This window comes from Gouania willdenowi, chromosome 15 (genome assembly GCF_900634775.1).
Source record: "Gouania willdenowi chromosome 15, fGouWil2.1, whole genome shotgun sequence".
Lineage (NCBI taxonomy): Eukaryota > Metazoa > Chordata > Actinopteri > Blenniiformes > Gobiesocidae > Gouania > Gouania willdenowi.
This window is the reverse complement of record NC_041058.1, coordinates 4,891,677-4,911,401: the sequence shown is the minus strand read 5'-3', so window position 1 is coordinate 4,911,401 and position 19,725 is coordinate 4,891,677. Positions and strand designations below refer to the sequence as shown.

Genomic DNA, 19,725 nt, shown 5'->3' with positions numbered 1-19,725 from the left:
CAACTGTGCGATATTTGCCGATATCATATGTTAAGGTTTCATTTATTCAAATAACTTTTTTCAGGAAATTTACTTTGGTTTCGACTGCCAACTGTCAGTCTTCCTCAGAGGCATTTAGTGATCGCTTTTATGTGTCCTTATGAGTTCTTTCTGTCTTCTCTCGCACAATGGTTCTTAACCTTAACACATTTTTCTTTTTCTTTTTTTTTTTGTTTAAGACAAAATGAACTTACTGGAATTATTTGATGAACATTTCCATTGATCTAAGACAATATTATACACCCATTAAACACATTTGGTTACATTTGACTGAAAGCTAGAAAAAATATACCAAACAATTTTGATGTTTTGACTACTTTCGTTACTGAAACGTTCCAGATATTTCAATTAAAATGTTTCTTTTTAACAAAAAGAAACATGTCGATATATCGATCCAGAAATTCTTCTATTGTTCTAATATTGTTCTGTGGAAAACACACACAAAATATATATTTAGTGAGAGTCATGGGCGGCAGGGGGAGACAAAGAGCTGTAAATAAAGACTGGAGTTGAACAAGAGAGAGCTACTCAAGTGAAGCAACGTTCTACTTCCTGAAGTTAGGCCCCACCTACTGTGGGAGGTGTTTGGTGACGATGGCACTATAAAAGCATGAGATGAACAGTCAGCAGCTTTAAAACCACACACACACACACACACACACAGAGAGAGAGGAGGGAGTCGCAGAGAGAAGACAAAAGAGCAGGATTTAGTTTGTTTTCCTTCTGCTGCGGATTATTCAAACATCCTTTAAAAACTTCTGCTCTGCAACAACAACTAAAACAACTCACGGATTTTTATCCAATTGGACTTATTTTTTTGTTGTTGAAATTCTTGCTCCTGGAAGTAAATAGTTGTTTTTCTAACTATAGGGGACGTTACGTGGGTCATGCTGACACTGGCACCGATGTTTTTCTGATTTATTGTTTTGAGCAAATCAAACTTTTGAAGCCGTAAAATGTCTTTTCTATGACATGCACCGACAGTTCAGGTGAGTTTCTTCAAACTGTTAAAAACTCTTATAATACACCAGGATTCAACTGTTCTGTCTTTAAAATGTAAATACTCTTGCAGTTTAAAAAAAAAAAAAAACATATTCAGGAAACAACTAATGTAGGCAAAACTTTTTGCACTTTTAAAGATATCATGCTAATAACTTCAAACTTTAGACAAAAGTAAACAGTCTTTTGTAAATCTTTGGCATGTTTACTCGTATATTTGAGTGCGCGCTTTGCCGCGTCCGCCGACACATTTGGAGACGCAACTTCTTTTGGTCGCTTTAATAAATTAATAACCTTATTATTTGGGATTATATCGGGTTAATAATGGTCGAGCCGGTCCGGCATTGAATACCGGTTCCGGTCGCTTTTACCAAACAAAGACGCGTGCTTGGATGCTTCATCTAGTTAATTAACTACAGAGGCGCACATTTATCTTATTATTAATAATAATAAGTTCAGAATACATTTCTATTTCTACCTGTTTATCTATAAATATGAACTAATAAAAGCTGAAGTTGATTTATTTAAATAAAAGCCATGGTGAAGCCGGTTTATGATCTAAATGGAGACCATCCTGGACACTTTATTATGAACTTATTTAATTAATCAATCAATTATTGCACTATCACGGGTAATCATGCCGTTTCATTAGCGCAGCACTGAGTGTTCATAACTTTACGCACTGGCCTTTGGGGGGCGCGCACGCACCGCTCGCCTTAACCGGTGGAGAAATGTCACGTTACTGTTATTGATATCAGCTTGGCACGAGCTTTGCACCCTAACCCCGTATTGGTTACATGACAAAGTAAATCACAGTGATTACTGGTCGCCTAAAGAGGTTATAAAATACTCACGGAGACAGAAAGTTGGCTACAAACATTATCTGCATATGTTCATGACGGTGCAGAAAGACACCGATTAAACGTGACTCAGCACTAGAAGTCTTGTTTTGGTTTTGGTGTCTCCCGTTCCCTCGGTAAGTTGCGCGTAAACTTTGGGTTTTCGGCTTTAATTGTTCCCATTGACGCACGTACGGCTGTGCGTAAAAACTGTGCTGTTTGTTTGACACGTTCATTCCCAACCCCCCCACACACACATTCTGACACACGGGGAATCAGCGGAACTTTCAAGGGAGGGAGGGTTTAAATATCTGTGGAAAAACGCCGGGTAGTTGGGTAGTTTCCCATAGAAGCGTGCATGGCTGTCCGTGCGTAAAATACGCAAAGTGCATGGAATGGAACGCGGTTTTATGCTTGTTTGACATGTGAGTGTTTGTTGTATGTGGGGTTGCATGACAAACAAAGTGTTGCTATAATAATAACACATAATTTGATGATTCCCGAAATACCAAAAGGCACTGGGTGACGTAACACGGACACGATCAAACTCTTTTTAATTTGTCTTGGTTAACTAATTCCTTGTAAGAAATGGTACACATGTCTTTTCCCCTTTACGCACATCTGTCACTGTGTTTTTCTAGTGACGCAGTAACTTTACTCCAGCCGCTTCCTTCATGCCGGACTGTTTTTTTTTTTTTTTTTTCCTTTTCCAACAAATCAAACACAAAACTGCTGAAATCAGCAAAGTTTCTGTCAAACAATGACTCAGACAGGAAGCCTGTCAACACAACACTCACACCCTTTACAATTAACCTTCACCAGGCTGCGCTTCTGTGAGAATAAGGATCAGATGGTGACGAACTAATGCAGGGTTGGGGTCAATTACAATTGTAATCGCGTAATTGATCATTTATTACAGGTATTACGTAGTTATAAATGTATTTGAAAAAATCCGTTGCTGTTGTAATAATAATTGAGTTGTAATTGGCATGGCAATTCTAAAAAAAAAAAAAAAAACTTAAATGTGGAAAAACACCCAAATTTCGGAGTTAAGGTCAAACATTTTTTTTAAAAAAAAATGCAATTTTTTTCTGAGGTAAGGCTGTCATAAGACCCCTGAAAACGTTTTGATTGTTTTTCTGAACAATAGTTCAAATAAGCTAAACTGGGGTGGAAATGCAGTAAGGCATGAAAAATAACAAAAATGTGGAAAAACACCCAAATTTCTGAGTTAAGGCCAAAAAAATTTAAAATTGTGGAATTGTTTTCTGAGATAAGGCTAAGATAAGACCCAAAAGAAAACGTTTAATGGCTTTATTTCTTCCAGGCTCAGTAATTGTAATTAATTTTAGTTGAAATGTATTATTTGAGACTGTACAGTGGGGCCAAAAAAAAGTATTTGGCGGCCACCGACACCGATATCAGCACAAATCATACATACTTTTATTGCTTATTTTGTGGTATGGAATGATCAAGTGATGTTACTCAAACAGAGAACAATAGTCAACAATTCAAGTTCACTTCAGTTATTTTTTACTGTCAGTATATGGTGGGAACGACTGAGGGTGGGGACAAAAACAACAAAAACTTATCGTAACGCTTATATCGGAGATTTTAGATGCAGTCCGATAAAATCCGATTGTCGTTTTCTGGCTGATATCTGACCGGTATCCGATATCAATATCGGATCGGGACTCGTTATCTGTATATAAGACACCTGTCCACATCTTCAAACAGTCAGACTTCAACCTCCAACATTCTAATTGACTTCCAGAAAAAAGAAAATGTGATTTTGATTGTAATTGGGGAAAAATGCCCGTCACCGTATTCCTAATTGAGTTGTAAATAAACATGGTCAATTGAAGAAGTAATTGTAATTCAAATATGTAATTGACCCCAACCTTTAATTCTCTTATTATCCAACAGACCACCAAACCCATCAGATGGTGCAATCAACGTAAAGGCAACAGAGGGCAGCGGCACACATCCAGGTCTCGTTGCCGGTGCGTCCGAGCAAAAGACCGGACACCGGAGCTGTGGTCACTCCATGTTATCCGGGGGAGGAAGAGGAGGAGAGCAGGACTCGCCGTCCTGGTGCACACCCCATGACGGATTAAGTGACGGCCTATATCAAAGTAGACGGAAGTATCCCCTCTCCAGCCGCTCCTCCAGTGGATACATCTCAGACGGTGAGTCGCTGCCCAGTTCACCTCAAACCACCAGACCAGTGATGGCTGACAAAGCCACGCAGACTCCCAGTCTCACTGGGCAGGTTGTGATGCACGCTCTGCATCGCATGGCTGAGGATGGCCATGCTGGACCGAGGACGCCCCCTGGTCACGGTGAGATGTCACTATGCACATGCACAAAAATACAGAAACATCTCTGCTTTTTTCTCAAAGAAATAAATGCTTTTTTTTTAGTATCATTTTTTTTACTAAGTTTAAGGAATACAACAAGTACAAGCATTCAGTAACAAACATTTGAAACTTACGGAAGCAGATTAGGGCCAATTTTGATGGATTAAATAATTTTAGGCAAATCAAGATTAAAGTCGAAAAACAAAATTAAAGATGACATTTTCGTAAATTTTCTATCTCCTGTTCTGTACATCTTGCAGTAAAAGTGATCATGGAATTATGAACAGGACCATGAAAGAAAACCCCTGTCCAAAGTTCATATAATCAGTCTTTGAACTGAATGAGATATTGATCATTTAAAACAAGAATAAGCAGAAGGTACACGTTTAATCTTCACAGGTGCATCGAGGGTTAAATATATAAGACAAGAACAAAAACACACAAACCCTTCTTTCTTGTATTAATGCTCACTTTGGTCATTATTGTGAATGCTGACATTAATGTTGAAAATGTGGCCCTTGAATCAGATAATCAATTTTTTTGGCCCCTGCTGTGATTAAAGTTGCCCACCTCTGTAAATACAGTGTATTTATCACCGTTTTCTCCCCATTCATCCATTCATTACCTACGCCTTCATCCACTACAGCAGCTGCCTGTTGCAGGAGGGTCACATGGTTTACTATTAAATCACTCTATTAGCAGGAATATTTACATGATGAATGGACATTTTTGTTGAGTGATGGCAATGGATGTCACATTAACATCGTCTACCTGAGTTTTTTTCTATCTGAGACAGATTTGCAGAATATGAGTCAATAAATCTGAATGCGAGAACAAAAACTAGACTGACTTACTCATTCGAATGATCATCAAAGACTGTCACTGCAGTAGTGAGAACGATATTGATGGAGTTCAAAAAAAAGAAAAGAAAAGAGGAAGTTATGTATCCGTTGAATTTCATCAACCAACTCCCACCCAAAGTGTTAAAAAGCCCAGCCCTGCTTCAGAAAATTACGTTATTCCTCTTTGCAGCAGAAAAGTGATGAAAACATTCAGGACTGTTTGTATTGGCATGCTTCACCTACCGCTGATAGCAACCGTAAATGTTGTGTCGTGTGTTGAGACTTGAAGATGTTGCAGACAAAGCGAGCTCTTATTTGCATATCAGATGCAGTCGTATTATTTTTAGTGCATCCATTTAAGAGTGTCTGAGATCGTTATTTTTTTAAATTGTCCTTCAAAGAAGAAGGATTTCTTTGAACTTTAATCAAAGCATGAAACACGATTTGGTAGAAAATGTTTTATCTATTACCCATTGGCAGCAGCAGATGGTATCATGCAGGTGTATTTTATGTGTATTTCTCTGACCCATGCCATGGTTTTTAATGACAAGGAAAAATATTAATAATCAAGGAAAACCTTAAGTTTCTGCAAAAGTGAATTAGGGCCAATTTTGATGGAGTAAATAATAATAATTTGACCAAATCAAGAATAAAGTTGAAATTTTGAGAATAAAGTAGAAATAACATTTTGAGATTGAAGACGAAAAGACAAGATTAAAGGTGCAGTCCGCAACTCTCAGATCCCTCTCTCCCCCTCCCTCCCCGGTGCTCTCTTGCCCTGCCTCCAAACTTTCCAAAGTCCCTCCCTCAGAGGAGCTAACAAGCTAACGTTAGTCTGACAGCAACATCACAGTAATATAACATGCTCTGTTAAAAGCGTATTACTGCAGTGCTTCTCTCTCTCTGTCAATGTACACACACCTCAGCAGCAGCAACAACACAGTGTCACTTACAGCAGCCCACACGGAGGCTGCTGCGCGCACATGAACAACACGTGCACCACAGAGTTCTAGTGTAACAATTATAAATCAAACATAATGCAAATCAAGCAGAAGTAATTACCTTTCAAAAAGTCACCGATTCTATCTTCTACTCCTCCAGACCATACACTGTCAAAAAGACGCACTCTCACTTCGGGAAAGGGGCGGGGACTGTGAGTAACAGCTGTCAGACAGCCCATCAAACACAATCCTGGCTCTGATTGGTTCTTTTTGCTCGGTTGCGGTGCATTCTGGCAGTCTGCCAAAGGCTGCAGGAGCAGCAGGGGACGGGACTCAATGGGTCTGTATTTTTTCACACAAACTACTAGGTTGATGTAAAGCTGTCTTTACATAGTGACAGCTTTAGCAAATATGACAAAAAGTCACTTTTATAAGAGTTGCAGACTGCACCTTTAAAGTCGAAATTTTGAAAATAAACTCAAAATACAAAATCGGGATAAAAATTGAAGGTATGCCAATAAAGTCAAATCTACGGAAGCTGATTTCAGGTTTTGTGAGATCTGGTGATGATAAATCTGTCATATTTTCATTAAATTCTGCTGAGTCAGGTTAAATACATCTTGTACTATCATGCTATATTTTTTCTCTTATGTAATAATCCAGTTTTTATTGTTTTTCTTACATATCTAAATATACTTGTGTAATATATTTGTAGGTTTATTACCTATGTTTACTACATATTAGCCCACTGCATCAACAACCATCTTGTTCCCCATCCATCCTGTTTTTGTCAAACTAATCTTGTGAGATTGTGATAAAGCCTCTATTGCCCTCAGCGTGTTGTAAAAAACTTTGTTGTTGTTTTTTTTTTTTACAATAGGAGTGATTGGCTTCACTGATTGCTCATTGGTTTGTTCTTCATTCATTGCAGGCAGACAGAAAGATTAGAGAAAAAAACAGGCTGACATGCAAAAGAGTTTGTGTACATGTCAGTCATTAAGTACGTCAATCAAAGAAGATCTTGGTTTACATGTTGTTGCAGTCAGATTTAAAAAAAAAAAAAAAAAAAAAAAAGGCCTGCGGGCCTTTTGTGAGAGACAGGCAGAAACATTCTGCAACAATAAAAAAAACAACACATTATCATGCAACTTATGCTGCATTGTCACTGATACAAGAAGTCATGTTGCCTGTTGTGTATCAGATGTAAGATAGAGTAGGAGAAGCATATCGTCGGTTATCTCTGATCTGTATCTAATTCAAGCAGAGATGTTTCCCTTACTGTCAGGTTTCTTTGGTTGGAAATGTAATGTGTTATTGTCTTTGTACATATTGTTACTGAACAGTGTTTACAAGGACAATCTCAGTCTGCTCTGATAGAACAAGTTATGAATCTACATATAAAGAGAGAGACAAATATGGATTACTGCAATTCATGTCCTTGGATGAAAAAATTGTTATCAAGGCTTTCATTGAAGGCTTTGGACTTAAAGCAGGAAAGTCAAACTTCATTTTTAACAGGTCACCATCAGCATTATTACTGTATTTGTTATCTCTATTGAAACAACTGTATTTGAATTTATTTTTGTGTATTAAAACAACTATTTAATGTAATAAATGATTAATATGTTAAGGTTTCATTTATTCAGACGTTTTTTTTTCAGGAAATTTACTTTGAAATTTACTTTTATCTCCTGACATGTTTCGACTGCTTACTGTCAGTTCTCCCTCAGAGGCATCTGCTGATGGCTTTGATGCGTCCTTATGAGTTTGTCCTTTTGAGTTTTTAGTGTCATTTGATGTGTCTTTATGAGATCAAAGTAGATGTTAAAGTAAATTTCCTGAAAAAAATGTTTTTTTAATAAATTAAACCTTAACATATTATAAACTTGTAAAAATTAACATGCTGAAATTATTAGTAAATTATTAGTTTATGACATAAACCTTGTTTCAGAAAAACTTTGTTTTTTTACGATAGTAGTGATTGCTTACTGTCAGTCTCCCTCAGAGGCATCTGCTGATCACTTTGATGCGTCCTTATGAGTTTGTCCTTTTGTGTCCTTTGATGTGTCCTTTTGAGTTTTTAGTGTACTTTGATGTGTCCTTATGAGATCAAAGTAAATGTCCTGGGAAGAAAAACGTTTTTTTTTTAATAAATTAAACCTTAACGTATTATCAACTTGTAGAAATTAACATGCTGAAATTATTAGTATATTATTAGTTTATGGCATAAACCTTAAATTCCACCATAACATTATGAGGTTAATCCTTATATGAGATTATTTGTGTATTGCATTTCCTACACAAGGCTATTTAACGTGCTTGGGATGAAATAATGGTGCAGTGTTTAGAAAAATCAACAAATAAAAACATTCAAGGATACTAAACAGTTGGAAATCAACGATAAAAGACATTAATCATCAGCTTTGACAAAACTACTGACTGGTTTTTTCTCTTTTTAGTCCTTTTACTGACCTAATGCTTCATTGATAGGAACAATTTTTTTTTAAAACCTTGTGCGGAACCTAAAAGCTATTATAGGGCAGAATCATAGAAATATATAGAATGACACAACACATTGTTTTAGTGAAATGTGTCTACAATATCTTGTTTAGGTAATCAATCATATTAAAGGTTTTTTTTAGGGCCAGTCAAATCCTGTCATCGTCACTTATTTAGCCAGGAAAAAAGACTGAGAAAAAAAAAAACAATATTCAGAAATAAAAACATTTAATCACTGCGTGAACTTTAGTCTGATCAGAATCTGAAAACCTTCTGTCAGTGTTTTTTTTTTTTTTAACTAAATAAAGTTTGAGATAGAACGTGAGTTTTGGCATGTAGCAATGAATGCTTCGGTGTTTTGTTCACTACTTGAATCATGTTTCAGATTTGTAATACGTTCTAGTGACACAGTGAACTCACTCACCTTGTGGATGTTTCTGACAGCGCGCTCTGTTTCGTCTCATTGTTGTTATCTAATTTCCTCTGGAGGTTAGAGGCTGATAATGTGATATTTCTGCTGATATGGCCATATGCTCATGTCTGGGATGTAGTGGGTGTGTTCCACGGTTTGGTCATATTCGTACACTTCACATGTGGGTAGGTCAGGTCATCAGGAAAAACAACGTGATTGTTTGTCTTTGCTCACATGCATTGTCTGTATGTCATTTATATAACATGTACAGATGTCTGCAAACAGCTGATGTTTATTTATTGGACGTCCATGATTACACGTAAACACTAATGTAAAACTGCTGATTCTTCCTTGTTATGTTTGGTAGTTTATCCACATTGTTGGATAAACTACCCACAGTAGAGTTGAATCTGATCATATCAGTAACGTTTTAATCTGTTTAATCTTCTGTGTTACAGACAGCTTCCCTGAATCAGGGCCTCTGAACTCGACGATGGAAGCTCAGGCTGAGACGTTTGGACGGGAGCTTCGACTCATCGGAGACGACTACAACAGACTTCTAATCTCAAGGGTCAGTGTTTTTTTTTTAATTTTTTTTATACACCATGGCTGCCCACGGCTCTTTAAAATGACTTCTATGTACTCATGTATATGTGACATTGAAGCAGTTTAAGTTATTTATCTGATTCGCTAGCAAAACTCTAACACAAGAAGCATGTGTTAGTAACTCAGGTTAAAATGACCCCAGTCGGGTATTAAAAGATTAATAAAAATTATACAACAATTTAGATTCAGACTTAAAAGCATGTTTCTTTTTTTTGTTTTTTTTTTCATAATTTGGAATTTTGTTAATGTTCTTATTCCAATGACTTTTGATTAAAAGAAAACTAAACAAAATTGAGCAAAATGCTTAGATTCTGCACCAAACTAAAAGATTACAATAAAGTTATTAAAAAAATACATTTAAACATTTAATTATAGTCTTTTGCCAGTTGGACATTATTGTGTTTGGATTCATAGGAGTTTAAAACTGGTAGAGATTAGTTGCTTTTGTAATTGAGACTTACTGTATAGACTACTATCAATAAATTCGAAGACCATTTGCTCGAAGAAAAAAAAAGATGTAAAAGTTTGAAATTGCCGCTCGAGTTTGTTTAAATTTTGACAAGATTCAGATCTTTTCATGTAAACCTCAAAATAAAAATCCGTCATTGTTTAACCACAACTTTCAGTCCATTTAAACACCAGAAATGTGCTGGGAAGTCACTTCGGCAGAACGTTGGGGGATAAAAACACTTCAATGCATTCGTTTACAGAACTCCACATCCCACAATGCAATGCACAAAAGTTTGCCCACAATGTCAGATCAAAACAAACTGAAGCGCCAATTTCAACCTTTTACACATTCCTTTTTTTGAGCAAATGATCATTGATTTATTGATCTATGAGGTCTACACTATGTCTATATCTTGGTTTATTCTCTGATAACATAGATTACAAAACACTGGGTCTTCCACGACACTGACTCTATAGGCAGAACCCCGATATTTATGGGACTTTCTCAACTCCTACTCATGTATTATGTATGTTATTCCCTCAGGCAGAGATTCAAATCTGAATCCCTTCTTGTTTTAATTGTCTGTAGAGTCAGAAGATCATCATGCTGAGAGGGACGTTCCCTCATAGTCGTCAACAGGTGGTCTGCTTTTAATTTGTTTCTGAACACGTTTTTAGTAGAAATAAAAAAAGAATGTCACATTTCCAACATCTTCCATATGCTTATTAGCATATTTTAGTCTTATTTTCCTACTGTATTGTTCAGCGACCTGCTACTTTCACCTTTTCCTCTCCAGGGCATACACAACATTTTTACGATCGCCGCCTCCCCGTGGAGCAGGTCTTGAGCTAAGCCCCTCCTGTGGCTAGATTTATGAGGTGTGTGATTCTAAGTTCACATCTGCTATAGTTCACTTGGCAACTCTCTCCATATCAGTGGTTCTCAACATTTTATTTATTCAATAATTTATCTGATTAATAATATCCACTGTTATCTAGAAAGTGTATTATTATTTGTGCCATAGTATATAGTCATCTTAAAGATGTAAATCCTTGTTTTAATCAGAAATAAAATGGGTTAAAAGTGACTGAAGAAGGTGGTCAAATGGGATTTTAAAAACCACAGAAATGGTTAAAAGTTGCAAATTAGAGTGACAGAAAGGGTGGTGAAAAGGTTTCAAAGTGTCAATATTGGAACAATTAGTTTAAACTGGCAAATAATGGGCATGACAAATCGTACATGAGGTTAAGTTGGCCAAAATGAGCATTAAATATGGTGAAAAGAGGTTAAAAGTGACAATGAGTCAACATATGCAACATTATGTGGGGAAAAATGGTGGAAAGGGTTTATAAGTGCTGAAAATGTCTTAAAAGTGGAAAAAATGTGCAGCAATGGAAGTAATGTATCAAAAATGTATTAAAAGGAGCAAAAATATGGCAAGAAAAAGTGATGAAAATAGGTTAAAACATGGCAAGTTTGGTGTAGTTGCAGAAAAAGAGTAAAAATAAGGAAAAATGGGCTCAAATTGTTCAGAAAATATTCTTAGTTTCACCAAGGTTGAGAACCCCTGCTCTAGATTATAAAGATGATTTAACACCAATAATAAGGTCATACAAGTTGATTTTCAACATTTCTCCTCATCACACCTAATATTTTACGTTAAAGCGTCAGATTCATTTCCTAAATCCAGAAGAATAATGAGGAAATGTTGAATTTCAGCCGAGCTGAATCGACAGTTGTTTGCTAAGTGTGTTGTAAAGTCTCAGTTTCAGTCGACGGGACTTTAAATCCAGCTGTAAAAGTTGTTTCACTGCAGTAATGCTGCACTTCCTCTCGGCTCTTCCATCCCTGGCAATGTTTCTGCATGTTGCATCATGTCAGTTTTATTTACTCCTCCATCAAAGACTTGACTCACTGGAGCTTTGGGATGATGGGAAGTATAGGAAGCACAAGCATCGGATAAATGAGGTTAAAACATGCTTTTAGAAACAGCTCCGTTAAGTCCTGATGGAAAGAATAAAGCGTTAGAGCAACGGAGAGAAAATGGCATTACTGCGTCCATGGAAACGATGATCTATTAAAGCTGTAAATGTGTGAAGCTGAATCTTTACACTTAAAAATGTTCATTATTCATGAAGTAATACTAATAACACAAAAGCAGATGAAACCTTAATGTTTCCTTTAACAATAATGCTTTTCATCACATATAATAAAAATAATAGTTAAAGTCTTAATGTGACTCAGCCACATGTGTGAGCGCGCTCACAGAACACGTGTTGGAGACAAAAAAAAGAGGAAGATAAGGCTGTGCTTTCTGTCCTCTAGTAAAGGATTCTTTAGTCAAATTTAGATTTACAAACACTACAACAAAACTGTATTAGATTGCTGTTTTTTTTCTTGTTTTACATACATTTTCAGATACAGACTATCAGATGTAATGATTGAATAAAGAGACGTGTAGAACTGCAGCACTTTTTGCTGTTACCGTAACTATTACTGTATGGGTGCCTCAAACCGATATTGGTATCAGATATATGCATTTGAACGACTCCGGTTCTGATGCCTAACGATTCCTTATTTTGATTATTTTAAGAGGCAATTGTGCAATGTATGTATTGTATACAATGTATATTGTATGTATATACTTTATACTAGTGTATATATATAAATGTGTACACAATGCACAATGATCATGTTTATCATGCACCGTCCTGTGCATGATATAATGTTTTTAGAAAAGTTGCACTGATCCCAGTTTTTATTTTTACTACAGTGAAGCCACACCTTAGACACGCCTCCGGCCCACCGCACACTGTTCATAATGGTGATGTAACGCAAACGTTTCTGGTGGATTCTTCTTCGTTGGTGTTGTTTGTTGTTCTTTTCTTCTTCTTGGAATCAAAATTTAAATGAGAATCGATGCTCAACCAACCCTAGATATCGGTCCGACACATGTATACATAAAAAAACAGATTATATCTGCAATATAATAAATATCTTTTTATTCGATTGATTTGAGTTTTCAGGGTCTCTTGATGATTTTTTTTTTTTTACTTAATTGTATTAAATTGTAAATATTCTTATGTTTAAAGTAAGGATGTAACGATACAACTTTTTCAGTTCTGCTATGATACCGATATTGCAGCCTTGCGTATCGGCCGATACCAATATTGATCCGATATCAGCATGAATCATACATACTTTTATAATGTTTTATTATTTTTTTATTTAAAAAAAAAAACCAAAAAACTTATTTTGTAGTGTGGAACGTTAGAAAAGGATTGATCAAGTGATGTCACTCAAACCGAGAACAATAGTCAGCAACAGTAGATATGAGAAAAACTGACCCATTTATTATTAACCAGTTGGTTACATAATGTTTGACCTACTACATAATATCTACAGTGTTCTACAATTGAATAAAATAAAAATATCGGAAAATTGAATCCAAAATCTGATATTTGTTTTCAGGCTGGTATCGGACCGATATTGATATTGGTTTGGGACACCCCTAGTTTAAAGTTAAAATTAATGTAATGTATTTATGACTAATGCTGATATCGTATCGATTTCAGTATCGGAAGTATTGCACCTCTTGTATCGTTTTGTTTGGAAACCTTCAGGTTTGTCATTGATGTGATGTTACTTAGTCCATCTATCGTTAAATAACATGCACACACACCTTTTTTTTTTTTTTTTTAATTATGTGCACAAACGTGTGCACACTATCCATCATTGGAGCCCATTGTATGTCTCAGGATGTAAAGAAGGTGATTTAAAGTGGCAGAGCTCACATATAGAATCAAAGATTTAATCCAACCAGTGACTTTGACGTTTCCCCTGGGGGTGGAAGGGTTGGGGGGTGGGGTGGGGTGGGGTAGCAGTCACTGACAGCTTGTCACGTCTTCTTTTTTTTTTTTTTTTTCTACAAACTTTTTGATATTGAGTTTCTCACAAGAAGTATTTTTACTTTTTACAAAGAGGTATTTTTCAGTGTCATTTCCTGAGGCAACGACACAGAATTGCATCACTTCAGGCTGCAGACGCGTTGATATGACTCGCATCATCTGACACACACACACACACGCACACAGGTGTTTCCTCTGCCTACAGTGCACTCTGGAGATTGAGACACTGCAGAGATACTTGTATAACACACACACACACACACACACACACACACACACACACACACACACACACACACACACACTGTAGCGATTAATTAATAATCACAAAAACATGTTTGGGCTTCAGTGTAATAATGAGCAATATTTGTTGTTTTTTAATAGAAGCTTAGAGTCTCTGTCTTCTGTGTCCTAGTTAAACATTTACAGTGTGTGCACGATCGTGCGTGTGTGTGTGTGTACGCGCGCCTTGGACCACTGTACGTGACAGCGTGGGTTCATTACAGCTCAAAACCTGTGGTTAAAGAACTCTGAGGGAGCAAAACACAAGGTCTAATTATACAGCCAACACACACACACACACACACACACACACACACACACACACACACCCTTTGTCCCAAAGAGACAAAAATAACTCAGAGTAGTCGTACTTGTACGGAGGAGCTTGTGATTTTGTGTGTGTTTTGACTCACAGCTTAAGGCGCTTTTGTTTACTTGCTTCGATCAACTTAATGCTGCTTATTTAGGATTTACAAACCCAACTATTCAAACTCTGATTTATGCTGTCAAATTGGAAATCAGATGGAGATTTTAGCCTCGACCAAAGCTGTGTTGTAAATGTCATACTATCGTACTACTAAGTCTGACGTCAAAGTTAGTATGTAGTGCGTTCACATTAGATAGTATGGAAAGATTGAGTATGCAAGAAATACCCAGATGTATATTATATGGGAACATTTTTTAAGTGTGACCAGCTTCAAAGATCCCATTTGTTTTCTATTAGTTACGCTTTTGTAAATAGGGCTCTTATTTTGAAGTTAACCGGAAGTTTTGTCAGTAGCACAATGGAGGGTCTCTGATGATCTCCAAAAAGTTGGCATGAAATGTGTCTACGTGAGTTTTTATGGATCAAATGAGCACATGTTGATATTCTACTTGGTCACTTTCGCACTTAAAATGTTTTCAGAACTTTCAAAGTAAAGGTGGAGAATCAACAGAGATATTTAGCCTCAGTGTGATTCAGGTTTTAGTCGTTGTAGGTTCTAAAGACATCTTGGGAAACTTTGAAGTATACTTCAGTGGGAACGCTCATCATCCTAATCATTATTCAAACAAGGTTTTTCATGAAATTTTATCTCATGACATGTTTCGACTGTGAACTTCCAGTCTTCCTCAGAGGTGATATGCATTTTCTGACAGCTTTCATGTGTCTCTGAGTTCTTTCTGAAGAAACGAAACCTTAACATATATTTCAAAAAAGAAGACAAAGTGAATTTGCTGGAGTCATCCTAATCGTCTATAGTGTACTGAGTTTGTAGTGTATAGTACGTTAATGTTGCCGTTTCCAACACAGCCCAAGACTTTTGAGAGTCAAGACCAAGTCCATGGCAGCGTTGAACAGTTAAAGAGCATTTCCTCTTTAATTTGAGAGGTTTTTTTTAATTACATTTGACAGACAAAATCATGGTGTTTGCAGCTGTTTTCAAGCACAACATGCAGAAATCTCAGGACTTGAGTCCCAGAAGCAGAGCAGGGTCAACCTGTGCTCGCGTGCATGTGTGTTTGTTTTGATAGTATTTTTGTGCAGAGGCGTAGTAAGTCGTGGCGACCAAACGAAGTCTCACGAGCTCTTGTGGAGTGAGGCTGACTCACAATTTCCACTGTGAAAACCAAAAAAAGAGAGGAGAAGATGTGCAAAAAGGAGTGGAAACGTTTGGATAAATGACCAATGAACGTATTATCTTTTCACCTGTTCTTTGTTTTGTTGTGTACAACCATTGTGTCACGTTAGATCTTCTGACCATGTGTGTGTGTGTGTGTGTGCGTGTTGAATCACTTGTTAGAACACTGACAGTAGGAGAGAAACTTGCAGCGCTACGTTCACTAGCTCGTGTCAGATGTTTGGAGGGGTTATTCCAGGTAAATATGTCAAAGTGAGGGAATTCTAAAAGCTTCTGGGATAAATGTCAGAGTATACATGTGTGTGTGTGTTTGATTTCATCTACGTATTTATCCACAGGCCTTAAACTAGTTTTGGCTTCAGACCAGCTTGTGAGTCTGCAGTTTGTCCGCTCAGCAGTTTACATCTGCTTCTGATTGCTCTGACTTTGACTACGACACACAGGCGATCATCTACATAACACACGGGCCATTTTGTCCTCAACATGTTTTTAATCCCAGGTCATTGTTTGTAGTCCCACATCTTCTCATGTTTGCTACAGTTTACAAAAAAAAAAAAGGATCCAGAAAGTTGATTTGTGATGAAAAGATGCTGTGCTGAGGATTCACGAGACACACGTACTACAATATGTATTTACTTTAAGTTCACAGGGTACACACACAAGGATTTTCTAAATCTGAAGACATTTTTTATCTGAAAAAAATCATACTGTCCCACCGAAATATCGCGTGATAAATCCAGATCAAACAACGTGATCTGAGCGACTCGGAACTCAGGAATTTTCGACTTCCTACGTGAAAAAGCGACTATGAAACGCGACCTGAAGTCGGAGACAAAGTCAGGAAAATAATCTAATGTTATATCGTCATCCATGTTAAGATATTTCCATCATCTGTAGCTGAACTCTGAGTTTTTAACTCGGAAAGGCAGAGTTCCAAGTTTCCTTGAACGCAGCATTACATGTTTATCAGTCAGCGTGCTTTTTGATTGGCTACATTCAGTTCCACGTCACGAATCACGGAATCACGAGTCAAGGCGTCGCCGGCTTTTCTCATATAGAGGTAGATTTGTGTCTTTATTATTCAATTAAAAAAACTACTGTTCAATAAAAAAAAACACTCACTTCAATCAAAAAAAAAAAAACTTCTTAATAAAAAAAAGATAATGATTTTATATATTTATTCTTTATTTATTTATTTATTTTTTATTGAATAATAAAACACAAATGTACTACCTATAAAAACAAAAAACATTTCAATTAAAAAAAATTCACTTCAATCAAAAAAAACTTTTTCATTCAAAGAAAAAGTGTTAAAATTTTTAGGGTCACAAATATTTTTTTGGAATTCAGACAAAATTTTTCAGTGATTAAAATGATTAATTGAAAAGTATTTTTGAATTAAGTGTTTTATTTGTTATTCTTATTTGATTGAATAATAAAGACACAAATCAACCTCCAATTCCTCACACACACGGTGACTTTTGGTTATAAATATTGAACAATTTTCAATATTTACGATTGTCGGACCCGACCCGTTATTGCGACAAATTCACTCCTAACGAACCTCGGACCACAGGATGATATTATTGAATCATCTTATAAATCATAAAATAATCTGGTGTTTGCCGTCATTTGATTGTCTTTATGCTTAAAACGTCTTGTCCTTGAAACTAAAAATGCTAATGTAATGCTAATCATACCTTTAGCACCTTCGGGTGATGATATTGCAACATAGTTTGGCATCATGTATCAAAAGTCTCAGTTTGTAACTTTCTCTACTCGCAAGTGCAGTCATATTATTACAAGTTGTGACATCTTTCCTTTCATGTTAATGGTTACACAATCCCATCCTACAGAAATCAATCCAAATTTCATTAAGCTACAAGAGTTTTGGCTGTAAAAATCACAATGTTCCTCATAGAAGTGTGGAAAGACTTGAAAAGTGGAGAACATTCAGTGAAGTAGTTGTGAAACAGGCTTTTCTTTGTCCCTCGTGACTCATAATAAATCTGTCAGTGCAGACGTGAGATCGTCTTGACAATTGAATCATGGCAGTGGTTTGGTGAAGTGAGGACAGAGTGGTACAAGGCTGCAAATTTAAAAGCCACAAACATTGTGTCTGTCGTCTAGGGGCTGTTACAGGGAGAGAAGTATCACACACTGCTGCAAGCCCATTAACATCAACAATATTGTTTTTGCAACAAAAGAAAGACTAATAGTGTCTTTTAAAGGCCAAAACGATGTAAATAGAGAAATGAATCCCCCGGGAAATGCACAGTTTTCTATTCTAAAGTTGAAACGTATGAATTTAATTCAGGTTGTCACATAATTCTGTAATTTACGGGAGCTTGCATAAGTCATAATGCAAAGTGTGCAGATGGAATGAGTGGAATGGAGCGGGAAACAATTCCGCCAAAAATAACAAGATGAAGCTTTTTTTTTTGTGTTTGTTTGGTTTTGGTTCAGTGCCATAAATAGCACTCGCCCTGTGAGCACTCAGGGAAATTAAAGCTCCAGGTTGTAAATCAGCCCTAAACACTTTGTGATCCACTCCTTCTTCAACCATTGTTTCCACGTACGTTCACTTTGAGTTACGTAAAGAATAAATAACAGGGTGAAAATCAGGTACCGCGTGTTTTTTTTTGGTTTTTTTTAGAATTGACTTGTTTTTTTAGACGTACGTTCGTGCTTTATTGCACACTCTTCTCAACATTTGGAAGAAATCATCCACTTCTTTCTTTCAGTGAAGAGTTGACGTCATTTAGTGTTTATCACGTCTGCCTTAAAGCAAGAAGGTTGTGGGTTCAAGCTATGTTCTCACCATGTTCACCATCCAAAAACATGTATATTATAGGTGAATTGTCTGTGTTTGTTTTTAAATAAACCCAGCGACCCTGAACTGGAATGGATGAGTGTGTTTGAAATGTCACACTCTGTACTACACACTACAAACTCAATGAGTATATACTGTCTACTATACACTATAAGTATGATTAGGATGATGAGTGTTCCCACTGAAGTATACTTCCAAGTTTCCCAAGATGCATTTGGAACCTACAACGACAAAAACCTGAATCATACTTAGGCTAAATATCTCTGTTGATTCTCCACCTTTACTTTGAAAGTTCTGAAAACATTTTAAGTGATAAAAATGAGTAATTTCAAATATTGTTGCATAATTTGCACTTCTACGTATACATGAAACACAAAATAAGTAAGAAACCAACCATATCCAAGCAATAAGTGACAGATATCAGTCCCAACAGGAACTTCACTTTACATTTCCTACATTTTTTGACCAATTTCTATTTAATTAAGGAAAATATTATGTCATAATTTGAGGAAAATTTAAGGATTTTGTAATAATTTTGAGTTTTTTCAACTGTTTAACATTAAAAATGACTGCAATCATGCAATTTAAGAATCGGAACAACACATTTTTACTTTCTCTTGCAGGACGAATTGAATGCTCCGAAGGGCCGGATTTGGCCCCTGGGCCATGATTTTGACAGTAGTGTATAATATCAACATGTGGTTATTTGATCGATAAAACTCACATATACACATTTCATGAGGACATTTCTGAGTTTTTCAGAGACCCTCTATTGTACTACTGACAAAACTTCCAGTTAACTTCAAAACAAGAGCCTTATTCACAAAAGACAAGAACAGATGCTTTTATTTTGAAAGGGCGATGTTTAATTTTTAGCTTGAAGTGTCATGTACTGAGTTCACATTGTACTAAGATTGTATATGCACGTGCTCAGTATGTGACACCCAGTGGCGGATGCTTTAAAACTACAAGGGAACCTCAGCTTCCCCTAAAATCAGTGGTCAAATATGTAGTGTTGTGTGTACATTTCATTGACTAAATATATGACAGAACACATGTATGTTTAGTTCAGAATCAGCTTCTTATAACAGG

The 19,725-nt window shown here is 36.4% G+C and overlaps 1 protein-coding gene across 2 annotated transcripts; it reads left to right on the top strand.

The window, feature by feature from the left end:
* Positions 1 to 688: 688 nt before the first annotated feature.
* LOC114476419 (uncharacterized) lies at positions 689 to 10,866 on the top strand. Of its 2 annotated transcripts, none has more exons than XM_028467901.1 (5): positions 689 to 1,028; positions 3,804 to 4,066; positions 9,390 to 9,502; positions 10,577 to 10,627; positions 10,785 to 10,866. In XM_028467901.1, exons 1-5 carry the CDS (start codon positions 1,012 to 1,014, stop codon positions 10,833 to 10,835), a joined length of 495 nt encoding a protein of 164 aa, XP_028323702.1. In that variant the 5' UTR covers positions 689 to 1,011; the 3' UTR covers positions 10,836 to 10,866. The 2 variants fall into 2 exon arrangements, with proteins under 2 accessions (XP_028323702.1, XP_028323701.1); XM_028467900.1 differs by having other exon boundaries at positions 3,804 to 4,219.
* Positions 10,867 to 19,725: the final 8,859 nt, after the last annotated feature.

Coding starts and splice junctions, on each gene's coding strand:
- LOC114476419 (XM_028467900.1), top strand. Junction 9,503..10,576: donor ACAGACTTCTAATCTCAAGG/GTCAGTGTTTTT, acceptor AATTGTCTGTAG/AGTCAGAAGATCATCATGCT. Junction 10,628..10,784: donor TCCCTCATAGTCGTCAACAG/GTGGTCTGCTTT, acceptor TTTCCTCTCCAG/GGCATACACAACATTTTTAC.